Source organism: Lagenorhynchus albirostris, chromosome 1, assembly GCF_949774975.1.
Source record: "Lagenorhynchus albirostris chromosome 1, mLagAlb1.1, whole genome shotgun sequence".
Lineage (NCBI taxonomy): Eukaryota > Metazoa > Chordata > Mammalia > Artiodactyla > Delphinidae > Lagenorhynchus > Lagenorhynchus albirostris.
In genome coordinates, this window is record NC_083095.1 from 36,917,484 (window position 1) to 36,931,172 (window position 13,689).

Sequence of the window (13,689 nt, forward strand, 5' to 3'; positions counted from 1 at the left end):
TAGGAAGAGCACAGGGTTTGGGACCAGAGAGATTCGCATCCTCAGACTTCCACCCACTAGCTGTGTGACTGTGGGCTAGTTACTCATTTTCCCTGACCCTCAGTTTCCCTCATCTGTAAAATAGGGGCAGTGATACTTGCCTCGCAGAAAGGGTGTGAGGATAGAAAAAGAGAATATGGGTAGAACACCTAGTAGGTAATTTTGTTCATTTCTCCCTTCATTTTTTTCTCACTGCAGTCCTTCATCTCTTAAGAGAAACATTCTCCATATGAATTCTAACATCCATTGCCAACACCCTCCCAATCTTCCTGGAGTGCCCTTCCCTGGAAGCACCCTACATACACACTCTAGGCTCAGTCCTTACTGTGAGGTAGGCAGGTAAGACCATTGCACGGCTAAAGTCAAAATCTCTGGGGTGCATCCTCTTGCCCTCGTTCTCACTTACCAGCATTTCCTTTAGAGAGAAGCTCGCTTGTGTTTCCTTGTTTGTTGATGTGTCTGGGTTCACTGAGCATCTTCTAGAATCTCCCAAAGACCCTGTGGTCGCACCCCTGGTTATTTTTCTCCCTGGAGCTGGAGTTAGTTGTCTGTGTGCTGTCCCCCTGCGCCACCTGCTGGCTTGGCCTGGAAGTACACCTTCAACACCTTTAGTCCAGGTAAGAAATGTACCCATGCTGCCCCTCTTCCCTTCATCTTCTTGAACCTCCTCTGGGGAAGAGACATCTGCCTGCTTCCCCCCACCCAAGTCAGTTTCCTAACAAGGCAGGACCCTAAAAAGTCAAGCTTACAAGACTCTGCAAATACTCTGATGTGGCCATCCCCAGCCCATCAGGGGCTCAGGCCTCTCTCCCTGTTTGACTACAATCCTGTGGGATCCTAAAAGGCTCTCCTATCTGTGCCCTTTCCTCCCCTGATGTTCCCACCAGCATCCAGTGCTGCCTGTCCCCTACCCTCCTCTGACATCGTGATCCCGGCAGCCAGCGCACCCCCCCCACCTGTCACCCAGACCTTCAAATCAGAGAACAGAAGCTCCATGCTTATTCCAGGCCCCATCCCTGGGCCATTCTCCCTCCTTCTGTTACACCCACCTATGGTCTAAACTCTCCAGCAGCCCCAACCTGACGCCCAGAGTTCCTTCCAAGTAGCTGGATCCTCTTTTTTTCAGTGTCCCCCAGCTCCTCTGAGTCATTGCTCTAGGCTGGGTTACCTCTCAGCAGAGTAGGTGTAATCTCTGCATCTTCCTGATGACCCAAGGGCTAAAGCAGGTGGCCTTCTGCCTTATATCACGGAGGATCATCTTAGCTATCCAGGGCCTTTTGGCAGAACCTACCTGTCCCTACAGCCAACGAGTAGCCAGCATCCCCTTCTGGTGCTCTGCTGTCCACAGATCTCTCTGCCTGTCGGGCAAGGCACAATCTCTATCAGAGCATGGTATGGTTCCAGGGGCAGCAGAACTGCCCCTCAACCCCCAGCTCTCTTAGAAGATGGTGCAAAGCATATTCACCCCTGGGGCCTATAAAAGGAGGGCCCAAACCACGCCCCCATCTTTCTCCTGTGTGTCCCTTCCCCTAACCCAGGAGGGAGAGAAGCCCTGCCAGCCCTGGGCCTGGGAGGACCAGCTGCCACCCGACCCCTCCACCTCCCACCCTCATTCTCGACTCCTTCTCCTCAGGCCTTGGCCTTCAGGGGAGAGGGGAGAGGGTGTGTTTTAAATTGTCTCCACATGAACAGTCAAGAGAACAGAAGAAATCTTTGCATACATTGGAAAACCCCCATTTCCCAAAGCCCACCCATGACCTGGCCATTTAACTTTTGGTCACACTGGCCGTGGCCTCTGACTGGCCCTGCCAGGGAGCATGGGTCAGGCATCCATTAGGAAGAAACAGAAGAAAGGTGAGATTAAATTGGGAGGCAGTCCTGGAAAAATCATCTCTATTTTCAGAGGAGAGCTCCCGAAAGGAAGGAGGCATGGAAATGAAAAGTATAGGAAGAAAATATGGACACACAGGGCTCTAGTAAAACCAGTCCCAGGAGGGAAGAGGCTGGGTGAGAGGGGTGAACATGGTTGTGAGGGTCTGCTGGGTTTTCCTCCCAGCATCTGCCACACATCTTCCCTGAGGCCCCCAGAGCAGGTGTGGGGAGGGCCTGGCCCATCACCAGGAGGAACAGCACAGCCAGCTGGAGAGATAGAGGATGAAAGGCTTCACTACCTCCCCAACAGTTATGCCCAAGTCAGAGGGTTGGCCTGACTGGGTCCATAGAAGCACCCCAAACGCAGGCTCCCAAATCCAACCCTGCCACTCCTGCCCCTCCTCCCTGCTGGAGGAGGATCCAGGCAGGGCTTTAGAGCCTTCAGATCCTTGTGGTCAACTCTGGCTCTTTGCTGGCACTCAAAGATATAAATACTGCCAGATGCATAAAGATGGGCATGGCCCAGCCACAACTCTCAAGAGACTCTAAGACAGGAAAAGATGAGAGCCCTACAGATGTGGTAAAAACTCAGGCCTGTCCAATTCTGGAGTGCATGCTCTTAATTGCCTCTGGTATCTATTAGCTGTGTGACCTTGGGTAAATCACTTAACCTCTCTGAGCACAGGTTTTCTCATAGATTGAAGGTGTTAGACTAGGGTAGTGTTTTCCAACTTTTCCAGCCATATTATCCTTTCTTTAAATGAAATCTTAGGGAGCCCCAACCTAACTGTTTATTGAACAGCCCTAATTTGATGGGATACAGCCATGACCAGCTTTACCTTTCTTCCAACCACTGCCTTCAGACATCTCCGATGAGCCTCCGCTTCCCATTCCTTAGTGCCAGCTCAGGCAGACCCTGGTCACTTTTAGCTGTTAAAAAGTCTAACCAGTCTGTTTCAGTTTGAAGCTTCAATCTGATGTCCAGTATGGTGCCCATATCTCTCATTCTCCATTTCTCTATTTTGGCTTCAACCCAAGGTCTGAAGGACCCACGATGGGGAGCACAAGGTCTGCTGTTTCCTGGCTCCTCCCCAACATTCTCCTGGGTCTCCATCTTCAGCTGGGACAGGGAGTAGAAAAGGGGGCAGTGTCTCTTTACTGCCTGGGTTGGCTCTGGTCCTCTTGGGCTGTCAGTGCCCTTGGTCCTTCAGGTGTCCAGATACCACCTGCTTGGGGCCTACAAGACCCCTCCCACCTGGTGCTGTAAGGTCTCTAGCAGTCAGGCCTTTGAGACAGGGTTCTGGCCAGATGTCTCAAGCTAGGGTGGCCTTCCTTGGTGCTGGGCACATAGGAGACCCGCCCATTCTTGCCCCAGCCGGCATTCTCGTGCTGCACTCGGAGGCTGGCTGCCCCTTGCTGCTGCAATCTGTCCTGCCCTCTCTCCTGGTGCAGTGGCACAAAGGCCTCTGCATAAGGGTGTACCCAGCTGGGGAATAAGAGGTCTGCTTCCCCTTCTCATGCGCACCTGACATACCAGCACGTGGCTCCACTGGAGGGCCCTCACTTGGCTTGGGCAGGGGCTGGGAGGATCCTGTCTACGGGGAGGAGCAGGGAGGTAAAAGCCGCGGACTTTCCCTGGAGCAGTGACTCCTTAGGTGGTGATTCTCTACCCCTGCAGCACATTCAAGTGCATGAAAAGCTGATTAAGAAATTCCAGTGTGCTGACCCCACTCCAGGCTAGTTAACTCAGCATCCTGAGGATGGGTCCCGGCATCCTTTGTTAACGCTCCCGAGGTGATTGTAAAAGGCAGCCAGGGTTAGGAGCCACTGCCCTACTCCAAGAAATCCCCACCAAATGACGGAGGCAGGACCTGGGGAGCAGGTCACGGCCCTGCACCATGACCCGGGAAGGTCTGGGTCTCCCTTTAGAAGGTGGTGGGGGAGGCTTAGGGCCTGGTGCCCTTAGCTTTGGGGTTTTAGACCCAAGTGGAAAGTAACAGAAGGGTTCCCATACAACATCCTACCACAAATGTTCTTCTGTCCTGTCTTAGCAGCAGAACCCTTTCTTCATTTGAAGTCTTGCCAGAGCCCCACGGATGACTCAGTAGGAGCTGGAGTATCTGTCTGAAGCAGGGGTGGGCCCTGGAGCTGGGCAGCATCGGAAACCCCCGGATGAGCCCCTTCAGCTCACTCTAAGAACCTTCTGTTCCTATGTTAGATTGGAGAGGGGGAGAGTGAGAATGGAGCCAGAGACATGGGCACAGGCTAGGGAAGCAGGCCAGGTGGAAACACACAGCAGGTTGAGGGAGGGCCAGGAAGGGCACAGGAGAGAGGAACCAGACTCAGGTGGGGCCTGCTGACCTCCCAGTTCTGCTGAGAGTAGCCACCCCTGGCTCTGAACCCCCAGCAAGGTGTGCTCCTCCCATATGCCCCTGAGCAGGGGGAAGAAGAGAGGCAGTGGCCCCAGGACCTGCAGCCGCCACTGCCGCCAGGGCCGCACAAGGAAGGGCAGGAGGAGAAATCCAGCACAGATGAGAGGCCCACCACAGAGCCCCTCTTTAAGGTCCTGGACACGCCTCTGAGCGAGGGTGAAGAGCCTACAACGCTGCCGGCCCAGGTGGACCACGGGCACAGCGTGCAGATGGAGGGCTACTTGGGCCGCAAGCACGACCTGGAGGGGCCCAACAAGAAGGCGTCCAACAGGTGTGTGGGGGAGGGCCGTGGGGCAGGAGGGGTGGGCAGCTCCCAGGAACTTCAACAGAGCAACATGGGTATGCTTGTGGACGAGGGTGCCCTCTGCCTCTAGTCCGAAAGCTCCTGGGCATTCTCTGGGACAGCCCGGGGGCTGCTTGGCATGATGGGAAAAGCCTGTCTTCCGCTGTGGTCCTGAGTTCAAATCCTATGACCTGGTACTAGTTACTCAGCCTCTCACTTGTAAAATGGGGATGACGGGGGCAGCCTGCCTCTTCAGGGCAGATGCCATGCCTGGCACAGAGCAGGAACTCGGTGAACGCTAGCTGTTATTATCCCAGGGCGGGGTAACAGGTAGGCCTTAGCACTAACAACACATCCTTGACCAAGTCCCACTTTTTACCCAATCTGGGCCCCTGTTTCCCCAGCTATAAAATAGGAGAGGAGAAAGAGTTGCTATGGTCCCTCCTAGCAACCCTATGACTCTGAGGAATTCATTCAGAGGCTGTGTCGTTTCCTGACCCTGAGGCAGTCATGTCCTTGGGTGTGGTCTACCCAGGGATGCCTAGACCCAAAGTCTTTGGAGGCTCCTGCCTTCAGGTAGCAGTCCAGGGTCCCAGAGAAACAAGGCAGCATCAAGAGGTTGAAGCCAGCCACATTCCCAGGGCCCACTGGCAGCATACAGAGAGAGCCTAGCCTGGGGGACATGCCAAAGTTAATTCAAATTCCAAAAATCAATTGGGGGGCCCAGCCAACCTGAAGAGGTTTATTGCTTATATGGAAAGCCTGCAGGGAAAGGGAAACTAGCATTTATAAAGTACCTACTGTGTGCCAGGCATTATGTTAGGACTGATAAGAGCTTCTCAAACCTCCTATGATATTGTGGTTTCCATTCTCCAGATGGAGAAACAGTCTCAGAGAGGTTAAATCATTTGTCCATTTACTCCAAGACCAGCTCCTCCTTTGCAACTGCCTTACTTGGGCTACAAGCTCAGAGAAGGTGGTGAGGGCCAGAGGAAAGATCCCTGAGCTGGTGTCAGAAATCTGGGCTTTGTGGAATGGCTCTGCAGCCAGCTTTGTACAGGTCAGGTTCTCTCTTTGACCTTCCAGTCTTTCCTCCCTACATGCCCTGCTAGTTCTCCACTTTTCTGCCCTCAAAAGGGAGAGAGGAGGAAAGGAGGAAGGGGAGGAAGAAAAGCTTAATGTTTCTCAGTACTCATTACTGTGAAAGGGCAACATGTTCCCCATTTGTCAGGGAAGGAGCTCAGGTGAGCCCACACATGAGCCCATGAGCCTGCTGTTCTCACCAAACATTTCAGCTGAGATGAGCCTTGATTTACACCAATACATTCCTTTAAAAAGTGCTAGTACAGTATACCAGGCATATATCATCAACAAAACAAAAATATCACTACCAGCAAAACAAAACCCTGCTCTGTTCACGTTACAGTTCTGTAGTGAGACTCAAATATGCTGGTGGCTATGGAAATGCTTTGAAAAGTTGTTTATACTATTGGTCTTAGACTCAATAATTCTACTTCTAGAAATATATCTCAAGGTAAGATCAGAGTTACAGGCAAGGATGTTTATCATACTGCTATTTAAATCGTGGATAAAATTTCCAGTGTTAAAAGGTCCATCAATAAAGGGATTATTTATATATGTGATAGGATACCATATAACTATTCAAAATTATTTTCAAGAAATATCTGAGAATTCAAATATTTGAGGATGGGGAAATACTCATGATATAGTGTTAAACTTAAAAGCAGGACATAAAATTGAATATGCAGTATAATCCAATTTTAGCTATATATGTGAACAGAAAAAAGACTAGAAGGAAATACATCAAATGTTAACAATAGTTAACTTTTGGTAGTGGAATTACGTGCAGATGATTTTTATTTGCAATTTTTTAAACAGTAAAATGTATTACTATTGATCAGGGTAAAATTGGTATAATTCAGAAAAATGGTAAAGCTATGGGAACTGATTACAGAGATGCTGTATCAGGACCGTAGGTGACCTGCCTCTCTGTACCCTCACAGGTCCTGGAACAACCTGTACTGTGTGCTCAGGAATAGCGAGCTGACTTTCTACAAGGATGCCAAGAACCTGGCCCTGGGGGTGCCCTACCATGGGGAGGAGCCCCTGGCCCTGAGACATGCCATCTGTGAGATTGCTGCCAGCTACAAGAAGAAGAAGCACGTCTTCAAGCTGAGGTGAGGCCCCGCCTGTCCACTACCCCTTCCCTGGTTTGGCATAAGTGGCTGGACAGGGGCCCACTCTTTGGGACCAGCTTCAGACCTGAGCTGCCCTTCAGGGATTTTTCAAATCAGAGAGGCTGGTGGTCCTGATTTTTGCCTCTCTCAGAAGGTGCTGTGCTGCCTGACAGGGTTCTGGTCATGGGAAAGCTCAGGGGGGCTGGGGGATCAGATACAGAGGTGGCCACGCAGGAAACCCTCTGTCCTCCTAGGCTGAGCAATGGCAGTGAGTGGCTTTTCCACGGCAAGGATGAGGTAAGTGCAGGGCTGCCTAGCCCAGACCCCCACCAACAAAGGGGCAGGTGGAAGGGACGCATGCCACTTGACCTGCTCACTCAGGAGGGGTTGTCCTAGAGGCACCCCGTCCTTTGCGGGGCCCTGACCCTCCTGCCCTGTAGGAGGAGATGCTGTCCTGGCTGCAGGGCGTGAGCACCGCCATCAACGAGTCCCAGAGCATCCGTGTCAAGGCACAGAGCCTGCCCCTACCCTCCATCACCGGCCCTGACGCCAGCCTCGGCAAGAAAGACAAGGAGAAGAGATTCAGCTTCTTCCCCAAAAAGAAGTAGCCTCTCGGGCACCCCGCGGGTGAAGCCAGTGCATCGGGACTAGCGACGAGCGGGGACGAGCGCTTCCCTCCTCGGCCGGGTCTTCCTGCTGCCCACGGCCTGGCCGCCGCTGCCTGCCGCCTGCCTGCCCCGAGTTGCCGGCCGGGCCCCAGGCCCCGGGCCCCGCCGCACTGCAATAGCTGCCTTCGCGCCACCGCCCGGCCCGGCCCGGCCCGGCCCACGCCTGCCTCCGCGCCCTCTGCCCGCAGCCCCGGCGCCCCGCACACGGCGAGCGCGGGCTCCAGGGACGGAGCTCCCAGCTCCTCCGGCCCTCGGGGCCTCCGGGGCTGGGGTCAGGAGACGGTTTTCGAGGCCCACGCCCTCCTCTCCCCGCCCCCCTCCCGGGCTGAGGGGCGCCAGCCCGTCCCCGCCTCAAACATAAGCTGGAGAAGAAGGCTGATGGGGTTCCTCAGACGCTGCCCACTCCCAAAGCAACTCTGGCTTGGGGTCACCTCCTGCTAAGTCGCAGCCAGGGAAAGGGAAAGGGAAGAGGACACCGGAAATGCCCGACCTGCCCCTGAGGGGCGTGAGGAAGGAGGCTTCAGGTAGCTCTGGGCCAGGGGCTACTGGGGACTGACGGGACACGACGGCCTCCTCCCCGCTGGACTTCCTCAGAACAGGGACTCTCACCTCAGGGGCCACCGCATCCCCTCCTCGCTCCTCCTCCCACCGAAAGTGGGGGGCACCCTGCAAGATGGATGGGTCCTAAGTGCAAAGGGGCTCCCGCGGCCTCCGGCACCCCTTGCTGCCACCCCCGATGGTGGCAGGGAGGACCAGGAAGCTCTCGAGCCAGCCCTCTTTTAAAACTACAGTTGCCGTTTAGGGCTCAGCCCAGAAGGAGGTAGATAGGTCTCCACACTGCCTAAGGCGCTGCCTCTCCACCCTGGGGTCCTCCTGCACTCCCAGCAGCATCCCACTCGGACCCAGGGCCCTTACGGGAGACAGCACAGGGCCCCAGGTACAGGATGGACACCGCAATGCCTGGAGTAGATATCCCAAAGCCAAATTCCCCATGTGTTCTGTCTGCAGCTGGTACCACCTGAGCGTGCTGCCTGGACCGACAGCAAATTTCATGACCCGTCACCCCGGGGTGGCAAATGTGGCCACACCTGGGTATTTATTACGGCCCACGTAACAACCCCAGATGGCTGGACAAATGCTGGGGCCAAAGTCATTAAGGTGTGGCGGGCACCCTTGCTTAGCTCCTCTGGAAGGTCCTGGCCTTGAGTCAGGGGGCCACATGGGTATATCTACGCCACAATCCCAAGCACAGCCAAAAGGGGCCCTGCAACCTCTATCCCCAGGGACAGCTTTCCCTGTGCTGCTGAGGTCAGACTTCCAGACGGAAGAGACCACTAGTTCCACAGGGATTTGTCTCCGCCACTCTCTGAAAGCAATACAATACAGCTCCAGCCCAGCATCTTAACTGGGGTTAGGTCCAAAAGAGGGGTTGAGTTGCAGGCAGCAGGCATCTCCCTTGGGTAGACCAGAAAGGTCCCTGGGGCCAGCAGTTGCTGTTTCCATCACCTTCCCCATGGGAAGGAGCCTTAGACACACTGAGATGATCCCCCGGAGGCGGGTGAAGCTCAGGCAGAAATCACAGGCATAGGCGTCCGGAGTCACTAGGCCTTCCCAGGAGCCCTTAGTGCCCGAGATCAATACCACCATGTCAAGGGAAGGCGATTTCAGCAGACGAGAACCACAGGAGGGACGTTCTCTGCTGGAGCCTGACAGGTGGTCCCACCTCTGGAGCCAGGGTCTTCATTGGGCCTCTATGCACCTAACCCTATGGCCCTCTGTGCATCCACAGGGGACCTAATCTATACCACCCACCAGCCTCCTTCGATACCTAGGGAAACCAAGGCAGGAGGCAGTGAGGTGATGACACTCACCTGGCAATAAAGAAGGCCTCTGGTGCATCTGAGGGCATGTCCTGCTCCAGGGCAGATAGCAGCAAGAGTCTCCCTCAACTGTTCCCATGGGCCAGTCTTCAGGGCGCCAAGAGACGAGGGGCCACCCTCTCCCCTCCACATGTGCCAAAGCAGCACCTGAAGTGAAGAATTTCAGCAAGCAACTCCACAGTCCCAAGAATGAAAGGGCCTCGAGGAAAAGCTAGGATTTCACCACCCCTGGGTCCCCAGACTGGGCAAGGGCAGCAGCCGGCTGCACGTGACCCACCATCTACTGCCAGCTCCCCACGCATCCCTCCCCCACATCACACAGGCCCCGAGACATGCAACTCACCGGACTGAGACTGCAGGGGCCCAGCTTTGGGACTCTGTGCCACATGGGGGGCTAAGCTCCTGGTGCCCTGGCAAGGTTTCTTTTTTCCCTCCTTACATTTTCTATTTTGTAGTTCTTTTTTTTTTTTTTTTGCGGTACGCAGGCCTCTCACCGTTGTGGCCTCTCCTGTTGCGGAGCACAGGCTCCAGACGCGCAGGCTCAGCGGCCATGGCTCACGGGCCCAGCCGCTCCGCGGCATGTGGGTGGGATCTTCCCGGACCGGGGCACGAACCCGTGTCCCCTGCATTGGCAGGCGGACTCTCAACCACTGCGCCACCAGGGAAGCCCTGTAGTTCTTTTCTTTAACAGTATCCCCAAACAGCTCCAGTCTACACCAGCAAACCAGGATTCCTCCCCAGGGCAGTTTAGAGGAAGCTCCTTCTGGGCATGGTCAGGTGGTCCTCCTTCCCTCTCTCCTTCCCCTTTGTCCCCTGGCCTCGACTGACTGTGGCTGAGGGAGGTAAGGAGGGTCCTTGAGCTTCCTACCCTCCACTAGCACCCATAACAGGAGGTCTGGGGGCGGGGGGGCTCGGCTTCCCCGCCACCCCACTCCTTCTTCCTGCCTATCGGAGAGCAAAGAGAGTCCCCGAGGCTGGCCCTGGATCGCCCTCCTCCCTTCAGTAGGAGGGGGCAGAGATCCAGAGGACCCCATGGCTCGGTCCCTTGGACAAGTAAGCTCAGGGAGGATGCAAGGGAGGAGGTGGCTGCAGAGGACTGCCACCCTGCTGGGCACAGACCACGCAATCTGGGGCTGGCCCTGGGGCCGGCTGGGCCTTGTCCTCCACCTGCTCAAATGTGCTTCCACCAACAGAGAAAACCCATTTACTAGTTTTTCTAATAAATCAATAATGCTCCGTATTTCCGTTTCTTATTTGACTCACCTATTTCCCTTTGAACTGGACCAAAGGGGGCTGGTGGATTGAGCAAGGCAGAATCTGTGAACACAGGACCGCCGTGGAGACGAGGCACAGCCAGACCCTGGCCCGTCCTTGGAGTCTTATGGGAACAACTCTGCTGGTACCTAGGTCCTGTGCTTCACTTGAGACCCTGAGAAAAGCTCGCTTATTCATGCATTCAACCATCTTGAGGGCCTGCTGCAGGCCTTTCCCCATGGAGCTCAGGACAGAGGTCTGAAAATCAGAATCCACACACCTGGGGTTCATCTCCGGAGGCGCAGTTTCAATTGGTCTGGGTGGGTGAAACCTAGACATCAGCATTTTTCAAAAAGTTCCCTCCCCTGATGATTCCAGTGGGCAGCCAGTAAGAACCACTGAGCTGGTCCAGGGTTCCCAGGTATAACCTAGAGGGCTGTGTAAGGATCACCTGGGGAAGGTGCTGACGACTACTCCCCAGCCCTCACCTCCTGAAGAGTGTGAGTCAGAGGGTTTGAGAAGCAACAACTCATCCATCTTGTTTAATTTACAGAGGAGGAAAAAGCATGAGTTGAGGTGACCCGGCTAGTTAAACGCAGGGCTGGATCTCCTGACTCTCACTCTAGCGTGTGGCTACTCACCACAATCAGAGACTTGTCTAGTAGAAGCAGCTCTCTCAGCGGCTGTGCAAGTACCCACAGACCATTGTGACCAGCTGGCAGGACATGGGCCAGCCCTGCTCTGCTTCTGCTCAGGAAAGGCCTCCACTTGCCTCTGATATTCCCCTGACCTCATTAGACTCAGCAGACCCATCTTCAGGCTGAGTCCGTCCTCCTAGGTCAGAAGACCTGCAAGACAGCTCTACCACCTGGCCCTGCAGCCCCACTCCTCCCAGGCCCCAGCCAGAAGCAACAGGGCGAAACAAGGCTGGTCCACCAAGGGAAAAAAAGGCAGAAAACCCAGTCAGAAGTAGGGGACATACCTACGCCTTTTGAATCAAAGACACTTTTGAGAATAAGATGAAGAATGAGGCTCCATTCCAGAAAAAATGCGTCTGTACCCCTCACCCAATACTGCCAGCCACTTAAGATATTTCTAGGCTCCAAGTTGAGAATCCTTGCCCCCTAGGATGTCTCCTGGGAACTAGCAAGGGAGAGAAGAATAAAAGGCACCAGATGTGGAAATACCTGCCTGTTAGAAAAATGTTCCACCCCCACCCCACCCCTTTCAGTCCAACTTTGGCACCTGGGGAAAAGAGCTAAAGGCTGGCACGGTGCCCCCTGACCTTACCCCAGACAGAACGCCAGGCTGTGGGTAGACAGAAGCCCGTGGGAACAGAAGCAGCAGAACAAGTCCCCTCCCACACATCCCGCTGCCCCAGCCTCTCCCGCCAGCACCTGGGGCCTTGTGCTTGGTGCGCACCTGTGGAAGCAACACGCCCACGTCCCGCTTCCCCTGAGACAGGCCTGGGCACGATCGCCTCTCCCCAGCCCGGCCAGACACCAGTAAGGAGACCACTCAACAGGTTGGTTGGTCAGCAGTGGTTATTACACCATTGGCAAATAACAAAACGTGTGTACATTAGTGACAACCACGGGGCCAGCGAGACAACCCACAGAAGTACCTGAACAGAGTCCACGACATTCTTCCCAGGAGGGAAATCAACAACAGAACACACACTCACACACACGCGCGCGAGCACACCAACATACCACAGGGTAGAAAGCAATAAATTATGGGCCTCGTTCCTGCCCGGATCCTAAGAAAAGGCACAGTTAAAGAGCAAAGCCTCCCCAAGCCACACTCCTGTGTGTCCCCCGGGGCGGCCCTCAGTCTGGCAGCGGCCAGGCAACACTGGAGGCCTGAGCAGGGCTCGCTCTCCCTGGGAAGAGATGAGCTTAACTATCTGGCCTCTTACTAGAGAAGAACTATATACGAGGGAAGCGGCCACACTGGCCTCGGAGGGCAAAGAGGCTCGCGAGTCACTGGCGCGCCCACGGCAGGCGACAGGCCCTTGCCCGGTGCCCCAGGGCGCTCTCCCAGGGGCAGCCTTTCTGAGGGCCCCAGGCTGTGAGCGAGGATGCCACCGTTCTTCCCCGTCCCTCGGCACAGCCGCTCCCTCCCCCAGGACTCAGTGTCAACCTGTGGAGTTCAAGGCCTGGAATTTCTCCCGCAGGCTCCTCACTCTGCCCTGCTGGCTTGGGTCCGCCGGGTCCCTGGGACCCTCTTCTTTAGGCCGATACTCTGCACACTCCTGGAACGCCAGGCCCTGCCCCGCCTGGGCTGCTGGTGAGCTCGGTCCCTGCCCGCTGGCTGCCTCCAGTCCCGCGTTGGGGCCGGACAGGGGCCCCTTCTCCATGATGACCATCCGCCGGCTGTCCTCCAGTGTAAGGTCTGCGGTGACGTACAGGGCCTCCCCTCCGTCCGGCGCACTTGGGGATGACCCCGCCAGAGGCTGAGGCTGGGCGACCCCTGGGCCTGCCGGAGCCCTCCTGGCGTTCAGGCTGCAGCAGCGGCCCACCTTCCCCGACAGGGGCGGCTGCGGCTGCATCATGTTCTCCGGCAGCGAGTGGCTCCGGTTGACGGGCAGGTTGCGCGGCCGGCTGCCCTTGGCCTGGAGCGCCTCGTCCTGGGAGGCATATTTGGAGCAGAGCTCTCGGACGTCGGGCCAGTTGAAAGTCTCGGTGTCCAAGGGGCTGAGGGGGCTTCGGGGGATGTGCCAGGCCCCAGGCGAGGTGGTCCTCGGGCTGGTGGCCAAGGAGCTGAAGGAGAAACGCCGTGGCGATACCTCCCTGGCAGAGCCGGACTTGGGTGGGCTGTGTTCCTGGGCCGTGGGCTGCTCGTGGTTGAAGAGAGACAGCACCGGTTTCCTCTTACCTGTGAGGAGACAGCGAGCCGCCTGAACCCCTGTGCAGGAGGGAGCAAGAGGACATGAGGGCTCTGGACTGACCTCAACTCCCCTTCCAGGCGAGGCTGGTTGCTGGGGGTTTGCGTGTGATGGGAGAAAAACCTCACTGACCATCCACGGCGCCCTTACCAAAGGGAAATGGGAAGAATGAAGAA

At 55.7% G+C, this 13,689-nt stretch overlaps 2 protein-coding genes across 24 annotated transcripts in view; one reads left to right on the forward strand and one right to left on the reverse strand.

Annotated features, from left to right (window-relative positions):
- The window catches only part of SPTB (spectrin beta, erythrocytic), a 124,419-nt gene extending 114,143 nt beyond the window's left edge, over window positions 1-10,276 (forward strand). The window contains exons 33-36 of one of the 2 annotated variants that reach the window (XM_060141392.1): window positions 4,352-4,614; window positions 6,651-6,824; window positions 7,079-7,121; window positions 7,265-10,276. In XM_060141392.1, the coding sequence (XP_059997375.1) occupies window positions 4,352-4,614; window positions 6,651-6,824; window positions 7,079-7,121; window positions 7,265-7,432 (648 nt within the window). In that variant the 3' untranslated portion in view covers window positions 7,433-10,276. The remainder of the gene's footprint in view (window positions 1-4,351; window positions 4,615-6,650; window positions 6,825-7,078; window positions 7,122-7,264) is intronic. The other variant, XM_060141401.1, reaches the window with a different exon arrangement.
- The window catches only part of PLEKHG3 (pleckstrin homology and RhoGEF domain containing G3), a 60,869-nt gene that overhangs the window by 6,187 nt on the left and 40,993 nt on the right, over window positions 1-13,689 (reverse strand). For 9 of the 22 annotated variants that reach the window (XM_060141543.1, XM_060141423.1, XM_060141493.1 and 6 more), the window contains 2 exons: window positions 12,769-13,533; window positions 7,830-9,519 (listed from right to left, as the gene is read on the reverse strand). In XM_060141543.1, coding sequence (XP_059997526.1) covers window positions 9,287-9,519; window positions 12,769-13,533 — 998 coding nt within the window. In that variant the 3' untranslated portion in view covers window positions 7,830-9,286. Of the gene's footprint in view, window positions 1-1,918; window positions 4,121-7,829; window positions 9,520-12,152; window positions 13,534-13,689 lie in introns of those variants that run through there. The other 13 variants (XM_060141534.1, XM_060141518.1, XM_060141570.1 and 10 more) reach the window with 10 other exon arrangements.